The sequence below is a fragment of the Gymnodraco acuticeps genome, unplaced genomic scaffold (assembly GCF_902827175.1).
Source record: "Gymnodraco acuticeps unplaced genomic scaffold, fGymAcu1.1, whole genome shotgun sequence".
Taxonomy (NCBI): Eukaryota; Metazoa; Chordata; class Actinopteri; order Perciformes; family Bathydraconidae; genus Gymnodraco; species Gymnodraco acuticeps.
The window spans coordinates 1018981-1037767 of NW_022990225.1; the positions used below are offsets into that span (position 1 = coordinate 1018981).

Genomic DNA, 18787 nt, shown 5'->3' on the forward strand with positions numbered 1-18787 from the left:
TTTGTTGTTGTTCGGAGTTTGACCCATTGGATTTGGATAAAAGCGTCAGCTAAATGTTATGTAATGTAATGTAAAATAATCTGTAAGAATTAAGTGAGCTAATCAGAACTCCATAGCCTACTCCATTACTAGCATTACACACCCAATTATTGACGAAGCTGTCTGTGTTTAAGATGCATTCTGGGTAATGTAGGCCCTAGGATCAAGAGAAGAAGAAGAACGCCTGGAAGAAAAAACGATGTCTGGGCTTCTGCTGCATCAATATTGATTGTTTATTCATCCTGATTGTAGGTCATAATATAGGATTATATTTGATCATAGGAGTGCAATCTGTGAAGTACTTTTGCAAGCCATTAGGACAATAGTTGCAAAAAATGAACATTTAATGAGACTTTTCAATTATTATTTATTATAAAAAGGGTTAAGACTTGAGTACCAATATAAAAAACATACATGAAACATCATGAATACATTTATACAAGTTTGTATATAAAAAGAAATGTGTTTTTGTTACATATTTGTACAGTTTAAGGATGACCTCTATATGCACAGTCATCAGCTACAGGTCTGTTTATCAATGACCATCAAACCATGGGTTCCTCCATCTCCCTCTTCTCTCTGTTCTCCTTGTTCTCCTCCACAGGCCTGTTTGGTGGCGGCTGTGCCTTGAAGATGGCTTTTTTACAAAGCGTGAGAATGGGCTTGTCTGGCCGAGCCTGACGCAGATCACTGGATGGAGTAGTCATGGTATTGGGATTCTGATTTACAGCAAGGAGAATGCAATTAATATCAAGCTCTCACCACAGAATCAAAGTTAAGATCTGAGATTAAAAGATAATACATTATTACTGAAATCGGCCAACAACTACTGTCACTCACCTTCCACTGTGAGATCAAAATGAATGCTGGGATGCTTATCAGTGGAGTTACGACAAGTATCGTGCCCAATATGCCCCAATGTGAACCGATTGTATAACCATACACGTAGACTTCTTTTTTTATACTCAAGTCATACATCATTGTGGCCTAGTGGAGAAGAAGAGATCAAGTTAATGCTGAATTTTAAATCAATTGTTGCAGTGTGTTTTGCAGTGCAAGAAAAGAAAGAATTCTGACCAATAGAAAGAAGTGGAAAGAAAGCTATTTGTAATTTCAGGAAGCACATTCTTTGCATCAAATGTAATGTGTTTTTGTGATTTTAGCCTAAACATACAAGAAAACTGATTTAATTATCAATAGGAATAACTACGAGGGCTGTACAATGATATTTTACTGATCATTCTGTGAGGTGTGTTAATTAAATGACATATGTGAAACACTCAGCAAAGATAGAAAGCAAGGAGAGAGAGGAAGAGGAAAGGCAAAGATCTGTTTTCAGAAGTAATATCAGGTACAAAATAATGAGTACATATGAAAACATGACAGGAAATACACATTAAAGTAGATGAATGAAGTATAGGAGACAAGTGTGAGTATCTCACCCAACAGATGAGCGGCGTGATGAACATCCAGCAGTACTTCAACACGGGGAATGGTTTGTATCCGATCATGTCCTCAATGTTGTCATAGAAACGGTCCGCACCTGGACAGAAAGTGTAAGCCAACCAAAAGGATCAAACTGGTTTCATATTTGAAACAAAAACACATCGGGTCAATAAATAATAAACCCAGAGAAATGGCTTAATCTTTGTGAAGTCCTGAGGCATCTTTCCCTAAACCTGTCCATACTTGATTGACTAGTATTGTACGATTTTTTTTTTTAAAGAAATATTTCCATTTAATGCAACGTAACCACTCTACTCCACCACAATAACTTTATATTGAAATTCTTGTGCTTGATAGTTACTTTTCAGATGGAGATCTTGCATAAAAAACTTTATGTGAGTTCATTAAATGTATTGCATTCTGACTAAACTACCCAATATTATAGAAAGTAGTTGAAATGAACTCCACCTTGAGAAATTACAACATGAAAGGACCACCTTGATAGTAATACATCAACAATTATTATAACGCAGATGCTACACTGAACAAAAATATAAATGCAACACTTTTGTTTTTGCTCCCATTTTTCATGAGATGAACTCAAAGATCTAAAACATTTTCTATATACACAAAATAACCATTTCTCTCAAATATTGTTCACAAATCTGAAAAAATCTGTGATAGTGAGCACTTCTCCTTTGCCGAGATAATCCATCCCACCTCACAGGTGTGGCATATCAAGATGCTGATTAGACAGCATGATTATTGCACAGGTGTGCCTTAGGCTGGCCACAATAAAAGGCCACTCTGAAACGTGCAGTTTTATCACACAGCACAATGCCACAGATGTCGCAAGTTTTGAGGGAGCATGCAATTGGCATGCTGACAGCAGGAATGTCCACCAGAGCTGTTGCCCGTGAATTGAATGTTCATTTCTCTACCATAAGCCGTCTCCAAAGGTGTTTCAGAGAATTTGGCAGTACATCCAACCGGCCTCACAACCGCAGACCAGGTATCCATAGTAGACATTGCTATTTACAGCCGGGCATATATTTGATTATGTTTTAAATCCATATGTGTTTTTGGAATTGTATTTGTCTTTGATTACTAGTAGTACATACAAGCAGAAGAGAAAACGACAGAAACAGGAGCGGTGCACCTAACAACATCCAGAGATTGATTTGTGGGAATGCAGAACAGCAGAATCATTTGTCAAAATGATGGAGGAAAGCAGACACAGCTCAAAAAATGACACAATAATCCACCCCTGAAACTACCTTCACGTACACAGTGAAGGGGGGAGTAGCCTCATTTACATTTTCATAACACAGACTCACTCAGAAGAGTAAAATTAATGGGTAAACAACGAAACGTAGGGATGAGGAAGTAGCTGCAGAAAGGATATATCACTCTGCATTGGTTTGTAGCAGAAATAAATAAATAGTTTTATTTAGAGTATGCAATACAGATGCTCTGAGAGATGAGATGTACAGCATTATGAGAACAGAGGAACTCCACCCACGTGTTGTAATTTATCCAGTAATGAAGGTGTGGGAGGCAGAGAGCTCAGAGGATTTATCCAAAATGATGAGTAATTTCAGCAGGATGGATAACCATTGAAAACTTCATTAAATATTCTAAATGTCTATACTGTATTTAGATAATAGGATTAGCAGAAAGCCACAGGATGTTGTTTCAGTCCAGTAGATGGCATACTTCTGGTTTAAGAAAAACCCACAAACAAACACTACGTTTTTCTGAGTTTGTTCATTTGACAGTGTCTCCATAAATGAGTTGCTAAATAGGCCAAGAAAAGACAAAGAAACCATTCAAGTTGTTTCTTTATCAATTGGGTTTTACTGAAAAAACTGAAAAACAAGAACACAGCTCTCCTTCCTGTGAGGTTCTAAGGACCATTGTAACTAAATCCGGCCGACCCCTCCCACCCTGTACACAAACTGTTCACCCCCCCCCCCCCCTCTGGCAGAGGCTCCATCAGGACCAAAACCTCTCGCCACCTGAACAGTTTCTTCCCCTCCGCTACCGGCCTCTTAAACAAGGCCCGGCCCCCCCACTGACACTTTACCTCAGCCACAACGCAGACTTTATACGCATTACATTAATGCACACAATGTTTAAATATTGCTTACTGCACATATTTTATATTCTATAATTTATTGCATTCTATTTTTATGTAAATTACTGCTTATTTTATTGATATCTTACTGTATTTTTATTATGAGGAGGAGGAGGAGGAGGAGGAGGAGGAGGAGGAGGAGGAGGAGGAGGAGGAGGAGGAGGAGGAGGAGGAGGAGGAGGAGGAGGAGGAGGAGGAGGAGGAGGAAGGAGAAGGAGGAGGAGGAAGGAGGAAGGAGGAAGGAGGAAGGAGGAAGGAGATCTCACTCAACTGCAGACAGAGAACATGAATGGAAGCTATTGAACCCAGTTGGATTCTTCTGGACTCTTTCTGAACCACCAGGCGGTTTTTTGAAGATCACTGAACCCCGGGGCTGGTGGGGTAAACACATTCACCTTCAACACCACAAATGAAGTTAACTTGTTAACATAGGTTCAGGAGCATGGCCACGCCTAAAACCCTGTCTCTAACCACGGCCACCCCTATTTATATCCGGCCAAACTTCCGGCCACTGCTTGTCTCCATTCTTTAAAAGACAGACAGGCAGACCTCGGTTCACGCCGCGCGTCGTCACGGTTCAAACAAGCTTAAACGCTACTACTAGAACGATTTAACTCACCATGGATCCCGAACTGCTGATCAACCCGCCGGAGTCAGATGAAGATCTCTTCGACATCGGCTATCCGCCATCCACGGCTCAGCAGTCGGATCAAAGCCAAGCATCCGAACGGAGCCGCTCGGCAATCAGTGTCCCACACACCAGCCGCCACTTCCAATCAAGCTCCCCCAACGAAATACCTCCAACTCCAGATAGGTCCCAGGCTTCGTCTATTCCGCCAGCGAGGGCAAACAATCGGGGCCACAACAGGCACAGCCAGCTCCAATCTCCCCGTCACCAGCAGCCTGCCCCATTCGCAGCCCCCGGCCACTCGCCGCGGCGCACTCGACACGCCTCTCGCCCCGCGTTCCGAAACGGAGCCCGAACTCAGGAAGTGGACAGTCATTCAACTCCAACGTTTTCCTGAAAGAACATGGCATCCACTTTCTCCTTGTGCAACCAGCTACACTCTAGCCACAGCAACACCACCTCAACACAACCAGCCTCCTCAGTTTATCGCCCTTCTCCCGTGTCCCCCGTCTTGCGCCAGCAGATTCTCCTCGATAACTACGTACACTTAGTCTGAGGTCTAAGGACTTAACCCCTGCAGAGTTCGCCCTAGCTTTTTCCCTTTACCGCAACGTCATCTGCTCAGTCTATCCCACTGGTAGAACCGAGTTAGACAAGTACCTCTTCATAGAGCTCGACATGGCCTTACGTTTCGGAGGTTCAGGTTTCTACACCTACCACGTCCACTTCGCTAGCCAAGCCGCCAGCCACATTAAACAGTTTAACCAGGGAACATACTGGGGCACTCTGGACTCTGAGCTTTACTTCCGCATCTTCGCAGCACGTGCATCCCTTTATTGCCAATTATGCGGAGCCCCCTCCCACCCGGCCTCAGCATGCTCAGTCAGCACCCCACCTCCTGAACCACCCCGCTCACTCCCTTTTCCATCAAGAGGCAACGCCTCAGCCTTCAACCGCCTATCACCCGCCGCACCCCTACCTCCCATCATCCCTAGGCCCGCAAACAAACGTTCATCAGCCAACGCCCCCGTTTCAAAGGGCGTCGACGGACGCGGAAGGCCAATCCTCTACCAGGGAGGCAGGATGGTGTGTAACAACTTCAATGACCTAGGCTGCTCTCTCTCTAGCTGCCGCCTAATGCACATCTGCTCTTTCTGCGGCGGCCCTCACGCCAGGAGCACCTGCCCCCACAATCTAACCACACCAGCAGATTGACTAGCACGGCACCTCAGCACACCCGTCAAGGTAAACGAACTAGCTACCGCCTTACAAAATCATCCAGATAGACAGTTTGTTTACTTTCTCACCAATGGCTTCACCCACGGTTTATAACCAGGCATAGAGATACTGCCTGACACATCTCACATCTGCCACAACCTTCAGTCCGCTTTAACAGAACCTCACACCGTCGACACCTTACTGGCCAAAGAAGTCAAAGAAGGATTCATGATAGGCCCATTCGATAATCCCCCCTTTCCAGTGTTCCGCATCAGTCCAATAGGCATGGCTACTCGGAAATACTCCGGAAAAAAGAGGCTCATAATAGACCTGTCTTCTCCACACGGCTCAGCCATCCCGAGAATTAACAGCGTCATTCCAAGCCCTGACTTTTCGATGCAATACGCACACATCGACCACGCCATCACCCTCATACGCTCAGCAGGCCGCGGAGCATGGCTTTCTAAAGCAGACATCACCAGTGCATTCAAAATATTGCCTATCCATCCAGACTTCTGGCGTTTCTTCGGAGTGTAAGGCAAGGCAGGCAAGGCAAGTTTATTTATATAGCACTTTTCAACACAAGGCAATTCAAAGTGCTTTACAAAAAATGAAAGACATTAAGAAAATGGCATTTAAAATCAGTCATTAAAAAGAAAAGCTAATAAAATAAACATTAAAAGAAAAAATACATGGATAAAAGTTACAGTGCAGTCTAAGATATGAATAGTTCAATTAAAAGCAGCGACAAAAAGAAACTGTAAGGGAGCTTATTACTTCTCAGTACGCCTCACATTCGGCTGCAGAAGCAGTCCCAAAATCTTTGATTCCCTTTCAGAAGCTCTGTGCTGGATCTTGACAAACAATCACGGACTCCCCTACGTGCTCCGTCTTCTCGACGACTTTCTCATCATCACTCCACCATCCTCACCCCCCCGCCATGGGCTGAACACACTCATACAAACATTTTCCGACCTTGGCATCCCTCTGTCTGAAGAGAAAACCTCAGGGCCTAGAACCTCCATTGAGTTTCTAGGCATCACCCTGCACTCAATGTCTTTCCAGGCTTCTCTATCCTCAGAGAAAGTACAGCGCATCACTCTTCTCTTGTCAAACTACTTACAGGCAGACAGATGCACGAAACGGCAACTGTTAGCCCTCCTCGGCCACCTAAATTACGCCATCCGCATAATACCACAAGCAAAACCTTCTTGTCCAACCTGCTGAACAGAGCGGCGTCAGTTCCCTCCATCCACGATCGATTAGTTCTCGACGATGCATGCAAAATGGAAATGCATCTTTGGCAGGATTTCTTGTCCTCGTGGAACGGCATCTCCTTCTTTTATGACGGAAATATAGTACCTTATATTTCATCTTTTTTCCCTTTAGACCCTTGCGGTTTATTCTTAAAAACCCTTACCCTTACCCACCCCCCATTTTCCCTCTGCTGGTCTATGGCCTTGTAGAGGGTAACGGGGGAGTCGCTTAGGTAAGCGGGGGAGTGCATCTGACTAAGAGATAGGTCGTTGTGCTCCCTATCTCTGTTTCTTATCTATATCTAATAGAACTGCTCGGGTCTTGATAGATTGAGTGGGGAAGTTCATGAGATCTTTCTAGAGGGTTATCAAGAATAACTTTTATCCAATGACCTTTTCCCTCTCTGTCTGTGTCTGTGTATTCTCTTGTTCCGATTAACCCAGCCAAATCTTTTTTCTTCTTTTGTATCTATATCTACGCCGGGATCCGGAGTCGAGGCTGATCCTCTTGCTGTAGTCCTGTGTCTTGGATCCTCTATCCCGAGTTCTGGATTAAGTCGTGGACTTCGGGTCGTGGCTGAACCTGTCTCTGCGGTCCTGCCTTGGGTCTCGCCATGCTGCTTCCCTGATGGCTTCCACAGGATTGTAGCTGACATCCTCGTGGATTCATCTTCTTATTACAAACACATGCATTTCCTAACATTCGGTCTATATGCTGTAAAATGTATTATCTCTTCGATTTACACACGGCATCTATTGCACGTCTGTCCGTCCTGGGAGAGGGATCCCTCCTCTGTTGCTCTCCCTGAGGTTTCTCCCATTTTTCCCCTTTAAACTGTGGGTTTTCTCTGGAAGTTTTTCCTTGTACGATGTGAGGGTCTAAGGATAGAGGGTGTCGTTTTTCTCATACTGATATTCTGAACAATCTGTGCTGTTGTATTTGCTGTAAAGTGTCTCTACTGTAGGCTATTTTTATTATATGTACAGCACTTTGGCTCGACCAAAAATCGTTTATAAATGTGCTATATAAATAAAACTTGATTTGATTTGATTTTCTCACCGAAACAGGGAAAATGGCCACACGTTTCTGGTTCCAGAAACACTTTCACAACATGTTGCATATTTCGGGGATATTCTCAGAACACTATTCGAGCCATTCCTTCCGCATTGGCGCAGCGTCCACAGCAGCGAGATATTCTCTGATTAAACCATCCAGGTCCTGGGCCGCTGGTCATCCCAAGATTACCACACCTACATCCGTAATAATCTTAACGATCTCAGACAGGCACACGCTCAACTCAGTTCCATTTAATCTGACTCTTTTGGGGACCCGTAATCAGCCCAAGCGGATCATGCCGGAGACGGAACCCCCACTCTGAGTCTCCCACTGCACGGACCACAGCAAGTCCTCCCAGACCAGAACATCCCTTCACCCCCCTCATATCATTCATTTGTTACTTCTGCAATAAACCTACAAACATCACACTGTTTTGGCATGGTTCCTGCTAGTGAAATGAAGTTAATTTGTTAACATAGGTTCAGGAGCATGGCCACGCCAAACCTACGCTACACAATGATGGGGAAAGATTTAAATATGAATCTGTGTGCTTAGCTGCTGGTGGATATTGTCACAGATTCTCAGAAACTATGCACCAATAGCCTAAGAAGAGTGTATCTGCAGCATATGTGGCGCATATGCAAAGCAATGGGGGGAATACAATTATGGGAACCTTATTCCAAATATTCAAGAACAAAAATGAACACAGGATCCATTCATCTTTTCAATCTCATCAAAATGACCTGTTTTCTTTTGTCGGTCGATCTCTTTTAAATATAATTTATATTACAAACTATACCGTGGATATCAAAAGCTGGTTTCTTACAGATAAGATTTTACAGATACAGTCAGTTAATTACACAGATGAAACAAATGCTGCTGTCAGAATCGCATGAGCTCAAGAAATGTAATGAAGGTACCTAAAAGCTAAATTCATCAGATATCTAGTTCTTCAGAAATGATTTTAAACATTGCAGCAGTAGTTCAATGCTGCATACCAGTGCATGATACAAAGCAATGTGCAGTGATGGCCAATGGCATGACTTACCATACACCCAGGAAATGACAATGCACTCAAAGCAGGCAATAAAGAGGAGACTGATTCCACTGGGGCCGTAGGTGTCAATCAGCTGGAAGACGAACATCCCTCCCTGAAACATGAGCATGAATATAATTACTGCCTGAGAGTAGTCTGCCTCCGACCACCTGTCATATTGCAGTTTACACCGAGTGTTGTAATTTTTTTAAATCAGCATATGAATTATTGGGTAATGGCTGAACATGTGTCCATCAAAGTGACGTTTGACCACCAAAATCGAATCAGTACTTACAGCCAAGAAATTATCCAATTAGCACCAAATGTAACCGCAAATGTAAAGGTTGTTGGTCATGGACATTTAAAAAGAATCATCTTATATCAGCGCTTAATGAAAAATGAAGGGATAGTGAACGTTATAACAAGTCTTTTTATGAATAATTCAGAAGCAAATGTCATGACATATCTATCCAATAGCTGTCTCTCTAGCTAATACTGGACCAATTTAAAAAATAGTTATAGCTATAGTCACATAGACACAAAGATATGGACAACTAGCATCCAGATTAAGAAAAAAAGCGTCCCTTGAACATACCAATAAAGATCACACAGTACTGCGAGTGCTAATCTATGTCTATGCTGTTATTGGATAATTAGTATCCTCTATGTCCTTATTTCACGAAGCATGTCCTCACCTCAGTAAGGCATGGCAGCCCCAGCAGGAAGCAGACGACAGCGATGACCAGGACCAGGATCTCCCTGCGGCCGCGCCTCCTCAGCTGACCTGGGAACATGTCTGTGAGGCCTGTGGCCAGGCTCTCCACACACACAAACTGTGAGGAGGGGAACACATTAGCTAATTTAATAGTGAGGAAACACTGCATACAGTGTGATAAATGATATACAATACCTGTGAGTCCAGGCCGAGGAAGAGGATCATGAGGAAGAAGAGCACAGCCCAGAAGGACGAGCCAGGCAGCAACGACAGAGCCTTTGGATAAGCGATGAAGATCAGACCAGGACCTGGAGAAAGCACATAAAGGATTCTATCAACACATCAGAGTGTTAGGGATTTAGAGTCTTCTAACATAGCCGTTCCCAACATAAATCTGTCATGAAAGGTTGTAGCCTAATAATGACAAAAAATAAACGTACTTTAATGGAAGATAAATATGTTATCCTGTCATCTTGACCCCTCACATTTTTCACATGACTCTTTGAGGTGTCCCAAAATTCAGGCTGGAGAATTCATGTTTTAACACATTTATTAATAGCTTCAGTTTAATATATGCCGTTTTATTGCATGTTGCTTTCCTAAAAAGAAGGTGGACATTCAACGGAACTGTGTCTGGACGTTATATGCCATCTTGTGGGCATTGGTGGTTGTTGTCACTGCAAACACTGAAGCCATAATGTGAGAAAGTAGATGGGCAACTACATTCACCCCTGATCATTTAAGTTTTATAATCCACAATGTCAAACATTTGTAGTACAAAACTATTGGCAACAATATATACTTATACAAAAGTAAAAGTAGTCTACTTATACAAAAGTAGAATAATATATATGATATGTTTTATAATTATTGATCGAAAGTGTTATCAAAGCTGGTAAAGGTGCAGCTAGTTTTAATGACTTTGTATACTGCAGGGTAGCTTGTGAATTTACTCCAGGTGGAACTCAAGTCTGATTTAACACTTGGTTATATTATATATTTCACATCATTAATCAACATCTGTAAAGTAACAAAGGTACTAAAGTAATGTAGTGGAGTAAAAGTACACCATTTACCTCTGAACTGTAGTGGGGTAGAAGTGCAAAGTAGAAAACTGTTGATATACTCAAGTAAAGTACAATTGAATTCTACAGTACTTCAGTTACTGTAGTTAGTTACACCACTGTTATTTGGTATGTTTTCAATGCTGGTTGGAAATAACAAATAATAATTTTGAAGTTGTCAAAAACAGTAATTGGCAGATTAATTGATTTAGAAATAAGAAATAATTGCAGCAGCAGTTTTGAGATATTTCAATACAGAGATGCTGTTGGAGAAATACTGTTTTCTCCACTCTTTGGGTTTGTTTTAATGCACTGATATCATGTGTGGCTCTGAACTATGTACGACCTTGCCTCTTTATGATAGGAGCAGGCAGGGCATTTCAGGTTGTTGACCTTTATGAGGAGACAGACACATACTTGTTGTCTCCTACATTATCTCACAACTGCTGGAAGTCCGGAAGTCGCAGATGACCCATCGCAGATGATCCGACTTTCCGACACCCGTGGCTGATATTCCGACACCCGCAGCTGCAATTTACGACTTTGTTGTTATCTATCTCCGTGTTTTGGATTATATAAGCCTGATGTTTTTTGCTGCTCCGTTGAGCAACATACCCCATGTGTGTGAGTTAACCCATATCCTTTGTATGTGATTTAACTCTGCTCCTTCTTGCAAGAATAAACTAGAATCTGATTATTGATTCTCAACCTGGTGTTGAGTGATATTTTCCTAACAGATGCAAATGAAGTCATATTAGGAGGAAATTGCTAAAGAATGAAGGAATGAACTCACCGCTACTCACCACCTCTTCTATGGACAGGTCCATCTCATAAGCCATGAAGCCCAGCACGGAGAACACAGCAAAACCAGCAAAGATACTGGTGGCACTGTTCAGCAGACACAATGCCAAGCAGTCCCTGCAACACAACAGATGTGTGAGGAGTACTGAGATCACAATGTAACTCAAGTAAAAGTACTCATTTTCCAGTATGACCCATATCAGATTACATATTAAATGTTTATATATAATATTAATAATTATATACGTATTATTAATGCATTAATGTCAATGTTGCACTTGGTAAAGGCGGGGATTATTTAAATTACTTGATATACTTCTGGGTATTTAATGGTTGATTTTTATTCTGTATTATAAAAAAAACTACATTTGTAAAAAATAAATAATGTAGTGGAGTAAAAAGTAAAAAAGTAGTAAAGTAAAAGTATAAATTAGCATAACATTGAAACAGTACAGTACTTGAGTAAATGCACTTACACCACTGCAGACCAAGAAGAAAAAACTGCACTGTCAAAGAGGAGGAGAAACCCCTTCTCGGTTAGGAGACCCCCGGTTTAGGGCAGCATTAGGACCCACAATTCCTAACCCCCTTTTGAATCTTAATTATGTCAATTTTAATAATCCAAAAAACTGAGCATAGCCAGAGTCAAACACAAATATCACAGCTGTGATATAACAATAGCAGCAAAGCACACGTCATAGTTCAGCATCAATCAAGGCCAAATCAACCACAGTTACCAAGAAACTACAGCTTATCTTATCCATGGTTTCTACTTCCCACGACATTGGGAATTTAAATGATCAACTGCTGTCAGCCTTTTCCAAGGAAGGGTGTTCTTACCTTACTCTAAGACTAAGCAGATACCTTCAGAGACCACCAGAGAGACCAGGAATTGGGTCGAGATGTACAAAGTACAAACCGGTTTTATTGGGTTTTTACAAAAATAAAGGATTACCAGATCCAAAAAATTAAATGCAAAGTTTAAGTCAGGCACAAGGTCCAAAGCTCAAACAGCCTAAAGCTCCAAAAACTGTCCTAAGAAGCCCCCAAAAAACGTCCATTTCTCTTCACACATCATATTTTATAACCTTTTCCGTCTTTGAGTAAGAGGGAGGTTGCATAGTTTCAGCTTTTACTAATGAACAATTACAAATCTAAAATCTAAATTAAACAAATGAAGATTAAACAATATATATGAAAGCAGAATACATTGACAATGTCATATGGAATTAAACTTATTTTAACTCAATATGAAAATATGGAAACTCAATTCAACAAAACATTTTAACAGTGATATAAACGTATACAAATTGTAAGTATTATCACTAAGTTCTGATGCTTCCAGACGTTAGAGCTCAAATCATAATGGAAGTACACAGTTCACTCTCTTCCTGTGCACAATGTACTTTTGAAGTTGTAACTTACCTCAATGTGTCAAAAACCACAAGGCCTTCATTCCCAATGTAAAAACAGTCAGTGTGAGGATGTGCTGTGTGTGTGTGTGTGTGTGTGTGTGTGTGTGTGTGTGTGTGTGTGTGTGTGTGTGTGTGTGTGTGTGTGTGTGTGTGTGTGTGTGTGGATGCTGACCTGTAGCAGTTGTTGTTGTATTTGTTGTAGCTCCCCAGAGAGGTGAGGACTCCCTGACACACGGCGTAGGAGAAGAACACCTGAGTCCCTGCATCCAGCCACACCTACAGAGGAAGAGATTTAAGAGACAACTCAGACGGACCTGGGATGTTGTTAAAATAACCTGACACATAGCTCACCATAAACTACTTTCCTAACAAGATAAAAATGGACCTTTATTAATCCCTGTAGGGAAATTCAGGTGTCATAGCAGCAACAGAAAGGAACACAGATATGGAATATACACAGGCATAATAAGATTAAAAGTAAAAAAATGTATTAACAGTATGGATAAAAATAGAAGGGTTCTGCGACATCCTTTTTTTGCTACTGCATTCACACGTTGCAGCATGTTTGTGTCCGTTTAGGTGTGGGCGGTTGTTGACATGAATGTCTATCAGCTGCACTCGTTCTGACAGCATATGGTTAACATTAGAGGCACAACACTGCTGTATGCCTGGCCTTGTGAAAGATAGAGCTGGCACGGCTCCAAACATTCACCAGGCCCTTACTCAGGCCCCATGGTGGTCCTGACTTATTCCAGCCTCAGGTCAGAAGTGGATGCTTCAGCCTGTGGCAAAGGATCTTCACTTGTGACTGGACAAAGAAGACACTGTTGTGGCTTTGAAAGCATGTGCTTTATTTCAAAATCCTTTTGCTCTGGATTTACGCACGCACATAATAGAAACATAAAAGGAGCCCAGATGTAGGACAGGACTCTGTTACGATTTCCTCTGTGGTGCAGGCAAAATCCCATGAAAGGAAGCTGAAGGGAGACTCATTAGAATCAGATGTTTTTTAGGAGCGTCTGGAACTGCTTTGCTCTGCTTTTTGACCCAAAAGTGAAAATGCTCACGGTTTCTACTTATGCTTTCTTCCACAATTACAAGCTGAGATACCCACACTTGTTGAGAGGTCTAGGAGAAGATGTTCTTACAACAGCAGCCACAGCCTCTTGCAGGAAGATGGTGTGCATGATGCACGGAGTTCCACATACCAGCAGAAGAAAAGGAAGTGAGGGAGGGGTTGTCTGAGGCTCTGGTGACCCTATGGTGATTAACTTTGACCCCTGAGGTCTTGCTGTGAAGTGTCAAAGAGGAATCTGTGTGCAGATGTCAGTATACTCAAGAGGAGAGCTTTTTTTTTTAACAAACTTCTCACTGAAAATAAATCATAGTTTGCTTTTCTTGTTAAGCCTCTGTCTTGAGAACGGAAACAAGATTCAAGGCAAATAGAAAGGGGGGTGTTAGAGAGCAACAACAGGACACCGTCCATCTTGTTAGAAAACAGTAATCTAAAAGATAGTGAGATATTGAGAAATAAAAAGAGAGATGATGCTCTGTTCGGTTGTAAAGCCAACCGTGCAATTGTACTAACGCATCGTTCTGCAAGCCTTTACTTCAGTAAATACAGAATGTCTGTAGTGTGCATCGAGTTTGTCATGTATTACAAATGATATCTTGATTAATGAGTTCTTACATTTGGATCACGGATCCTGCTGAAGTCTGGGTAGAGGTAATATATCAGTCCGTCCCACGCTCCTGGGAGTGTCACTCCACGGAAGAAGAGGATCAAGAGCATCAGGTAGGGGAAAGTAGCTGTGAAGTACACTACCTGCAAACAAAAGCTAGGTTAGGATGTCATGTGCAAACTTAAACACTTTAAATGAAGTCTCTATTAAGTTAAACTGTTGTAAAGAATACTAAAGACTCTCAAAATGGAAAGGCTGAACTCATGATTGAGCAAAACAAATGGAGGACGGCCAAAATGCTAACACGTCTTACCGAGAATGTTAAAAGAGAAATAAAGTATAGCATTCAAATCTGTAGTCCATAGGAAAGCTAGATTTAATCTGTGTGATCAATTATGTTAAATATTTGTATAAAAATAAATATGAGCACTGCTTCCTGGGAATCTCTGGAGCATAGGTAAACAATCTTAATGAATTAAAATGACAACAGTATAAAGAGAGGCAATTACAAAATGCTAATTTGCACATCGAATGGCTATTGCTTCAAACATTTTGAGCATACATTTTGTTATTCAATTATAAAATAAAATGTGCATACACTAATTATTCAAGATCAATATCAATCACCAAAAAAAGGGAGATACTTATATGTATGCAGCTGAATATCAGGGACAGTACTGCACATGTATGCTAAAGGCGTACTCGCCTTTCCTGTGGTCTTGATTCCCTTAAAGATGCAAAAGTAAACCATAACCCAGGCAAGGAAGAGACACAAAGCCAGGTCCCAGTTTAGCTTTCCCAGGGACCCATCATTTGGCAGCCTTAACACACGGTGCCTGGGGGGAGGAGATCCGACACGTAAACACATACAACTACATCCTCTGCAAATGACATGCAGAATAATCGACGTACGGATGTGGAAGGCAAACAAACACAATTTGTTTCTTCTTCCAAAAGCTGTTTTCCATTGGATGTAAACACAACCCGCTACGAATGCTTCATGGAACACATACTTTTTGTGTCTACAACGGTGAGAATACATTTAAAAAGAGAGAACATCATCATAAATACAAAATCAGCCTTGGTCTATTATAGAGCTTCAGAACAGATTATAAAAATGTCAGTGGAAAAAGCACACATTTTTCTCATCTCGCAGCACAGAGTGATTTCCCAATGTCTACCCTCACAACAGATCATAAGTTTATTATCATGTGAGCAGCAGCCAATTGTTCTAAATATCTGAAAAGGAAAAAAAAGGGATGTTTGTTCATCCTCATGTTGAATAAGCACCCCGACAGAAAAGATTGCCTCTTGGTATTTCCTGTTTAAATAAGTTACAGTAAGTGTGTGAATGAGTGTGTTTCTCACATCCAGAACTCCTCCTCCGATGACTTTCCCAATAGGAAAGGCATGTCATCGATGGTGGCATTTCTAAAAACAACAACAGAGGCAGGTAAGTTGAAATCATTGCTATTCTAAGCAATGCTTGCAGTTTTAATTTTCTGAACACTTTCACTCACTTTCAACCATCTTCAAGGGGGGTTACCATCATTTTGTTATAATACACATTTGAAAGATGTTATTTCTTTCAGGCAGAGCCAAGCTGTACAGTCGTTATGCTAGGCTAAGCTAACTGCTGCTGGCTATGTGTTTCATATTTACCCTATTGAGTGGTTTTGAACTTCTCATCTAACTCATTTTTTGTTTTTTCTATTTGACAGCCCACTTCCAACGACTTTCACACACACAATAATTCATCAGTAATTATTGTGTTTACGTTTCACCCTCACACTGTCCAAAGGGAGCAATCATAAGTTGTTTATAGTCATTTTAATCACAGAAACATGTGTTAGGACCTCCAGCTCTGAACACATGAAAGCGAGGGTGTGTCAAACTGCTATATCTATGAAAGCCAAGAATAATCCCATGTTTTCCAATCATCCTTATCAATACCATCTAAATGATTTCAGCAAGTGTCTCAGAAACATTTTTGATAGTTCACTCATGTACAGCTTGACAATACAGCTTACGTCCATGATCCAAAGTAGTCTGGTGTGCTGATGTTGTGCAGGAACGACCAGTTAGAGCCAGCTTGGTGATCGTAACAATTCTCTAAGAAAGTAAAGAAAAAGAAATTAAGGCGAGACGGATGTTGCGTGCCTACAAATCATAAAAACGTGAAGGAGAATGCATGTTGTGCTTCGTCTGAAAGAAAGCAATAAGCACACAGACAATCAAATACAGACGTGTTTAAACAAGCCAGTGTAGATGTGTCACAAAGCGTGGCTCACCAGTGTTCCACCAGTTGTTACATGTGGACCAGGGCAAAGGGCTCTGGAAGGAGCTGTAGAGGTAGAAGATAGCCCAGGCCAACACCACGATGTAGTAGATGTTCAGATAGAGCACTATCACTCCGGATGCAATCCCCACCCCTGCAGGACACAGTATATAACATTAAATACATCTGCACAATTGCCACAATTTATGTATTGCCTATGGATATTTTTAAGCAATATTGGATGATTGTAATAAAGATATAGAGAAAACAAGCTTAAACGAAGCTTGCACTGTTATTGGTTGACCACTCTTTGACCTCCTTGTTTCCGTTAAGAAACATTGAAAGTATTACATGGAAAACATGCTTTTTATACCCTGGAACATGGGGCTTATCTTCCTCCAGGCGGTCACCCCACTCTCACTGGTGTACTGGCCCAAAGCAGTCTCCAGGAAAAACAAAGGAATGCCACAGAAGAAGAGGAACACAAAGTAAGGGATGAAGAAGACGCCTGCAAATATATAGATGAAGAAGAGTCATATTTGATGTAAGGATCCACAAATATTGGCATGCTGTGGATGAAAGGACCGATTCTTAATTAAATACATCTTTGCTGGATTTACACGATCTTCCATTCTACTTGGAAAATGACCCCTCTACAGAATCATGAACCAAAACCAAAGTAAGCAATTGTTTTCGGATTCATAAGTATCTGTCCCAAAGAGGGGAAATGTACATTGTTACAGCAAAAGTGAAATTAAGACGCATGCATAAAATATTAAAGATAAAAATACAATTAACAAAAACACACAATACAGAGACAACACAATGTAATAGTAACAGTATTTCAACTGATAATGAGTGTAGCTAGTATAAAGTAGTGTGATAAGTATAAATGGGATATTTGAAATGTGTTTTGATTTTGAGGACAACAATGGAAATGAAATTAAAGTGTGTTGGTTTTCATGTGGACACACAAACACATCATCAGCCCACATCTGTAAATCCACCTCAGCATCTGGCCCATACATCCAAACCAGGTTCCTCACCTCCTCCATTTTTGTAGCACAAATAGGGGAAACGCCAAACATTCCCGAGGCCAATGATTTCTCCCGCCATGGAGAGCAGGAACTCCGTCTTGTTGGCCCATTTCTCCCTGGGCTCACCCTCTTCCACAGGAGCGCCTTTTTCTGGCCCCGACACTGGAGCAGGGGCTCCTCTGGCTATTTTCTCAGTCATGGTCTCTCAGTCTATTGTATGCATAATAAACACAAGTGAAATGCAACCATGTCTGTGAGGTTCTCTCCAGCTCTTGTGCATGGTAACAAGATAAAAGGCACTTTATTCATAGTTTTATTAAATTGTCCTTCTTTGTTTGAGTCTATGCCAAAAACATGAAACTCCCAAACGACTTACTGCTAGACCTCTGCTACTTACTGCTACTCTGCTGCTTACTGCTAGACCTGCTACACCTCTCTATCGACCTCTAAGAAATAACTCACTGAACATCCGTGAAGTTTGCAAAAAACAACCATGACAACATAATTAAACATGTTTAGCTTCTTGGGAAATATTTAAATGTGTAACTCACCAGTGAGCTGCAGCGAGCGCTTCAATACAACCTGACCGAGAACATTAAGAAAAAGCTTTCTTCTGAAAAAGGGCGTGTCCTGGGCTGTACCCCCTCGTACACACACACACACACACACACACACACACACACACACACACACACACACACACACACACACACACACACACACACACACACACACACACACACACACACACACACACACACACACACACACACACACACACACACACACACACCACACCGACACCTGGAGTGTAACTCCAGTGGAGAAACAAACAAGCTACCTTACAGTAGACAAAGTTTAATTATTATTTAAAATTATGCATCAATAATTAAAACTAAAATATGTAATATTTTATTCTGAAATGGGCCGATGTGCACAATAAGAACTTATACTTACTTTAAGTATATTTTGATGCAA

General features: G+C 41.4%; 1 protein-coding gene across 1 annotated transcript; it reads right to left on the reverse strand.

Moving 5' to 3' along the window:
* Positions 1–254: 254 nt before the first annotated feature.
* LOC117547937 (sodium- and chloride-dependent betaine transporter-like) lies at positions 255–18465 on the reverse strand. The gene is made up of 16 exons (XM_034218845.1): positions 18361–18465; positions 17819–18019; positions 17146–17280; positions 16786–16926; positions 16525–16606; positions 15863–15925; positions 15201–15330; positions 14503–14637; positions 12985–13088; positions 11390–11514; positions 9728–9840; positions 9513–9650; positions 8830–8932; positions 1482–1582; positions 880–1026; positions 255–758 (listed from the first exon to the last, which is right to left on the reverse strand). Exons 2-16 carry the CDS (start codon positions 18006–18008, stop codon positions 585–587), a joined length of 1881 nt encoding a protein of 626 aa, XP_034074736.1. The 5' UTR covers positions 18009–18019; positions 18361–18465; the 3' UTR covers positions 255–584.
* Positions 18466–18787: the final 322 nt, after the last annotated feature.

Bases quoted from the DNA above. Each gene is read 5' to 3' on its own strand.
- LOC117547937 (XM_034218845.1), bottom strand. From the start codon at position 18,008: ATGACTGAGAAAATAGCCAGAGGAGCCCCTGCTCCAGTGTCGGGGCCA. The intron at 9,651-9,727 runs GTATTGTATATC...CCCTCCTCACAG, and splicing joins TCCTCGGCCTGGACTCACAG to TTTGTGTGTGTGGAGAGCCT. The intron at 1,027-1,481 runs GTGAGATACTCA...CTTCTCCACTAG, and splicing joins TCACGCCGCTCATCTGTTGG to GCCACAATGATGTATGACTT.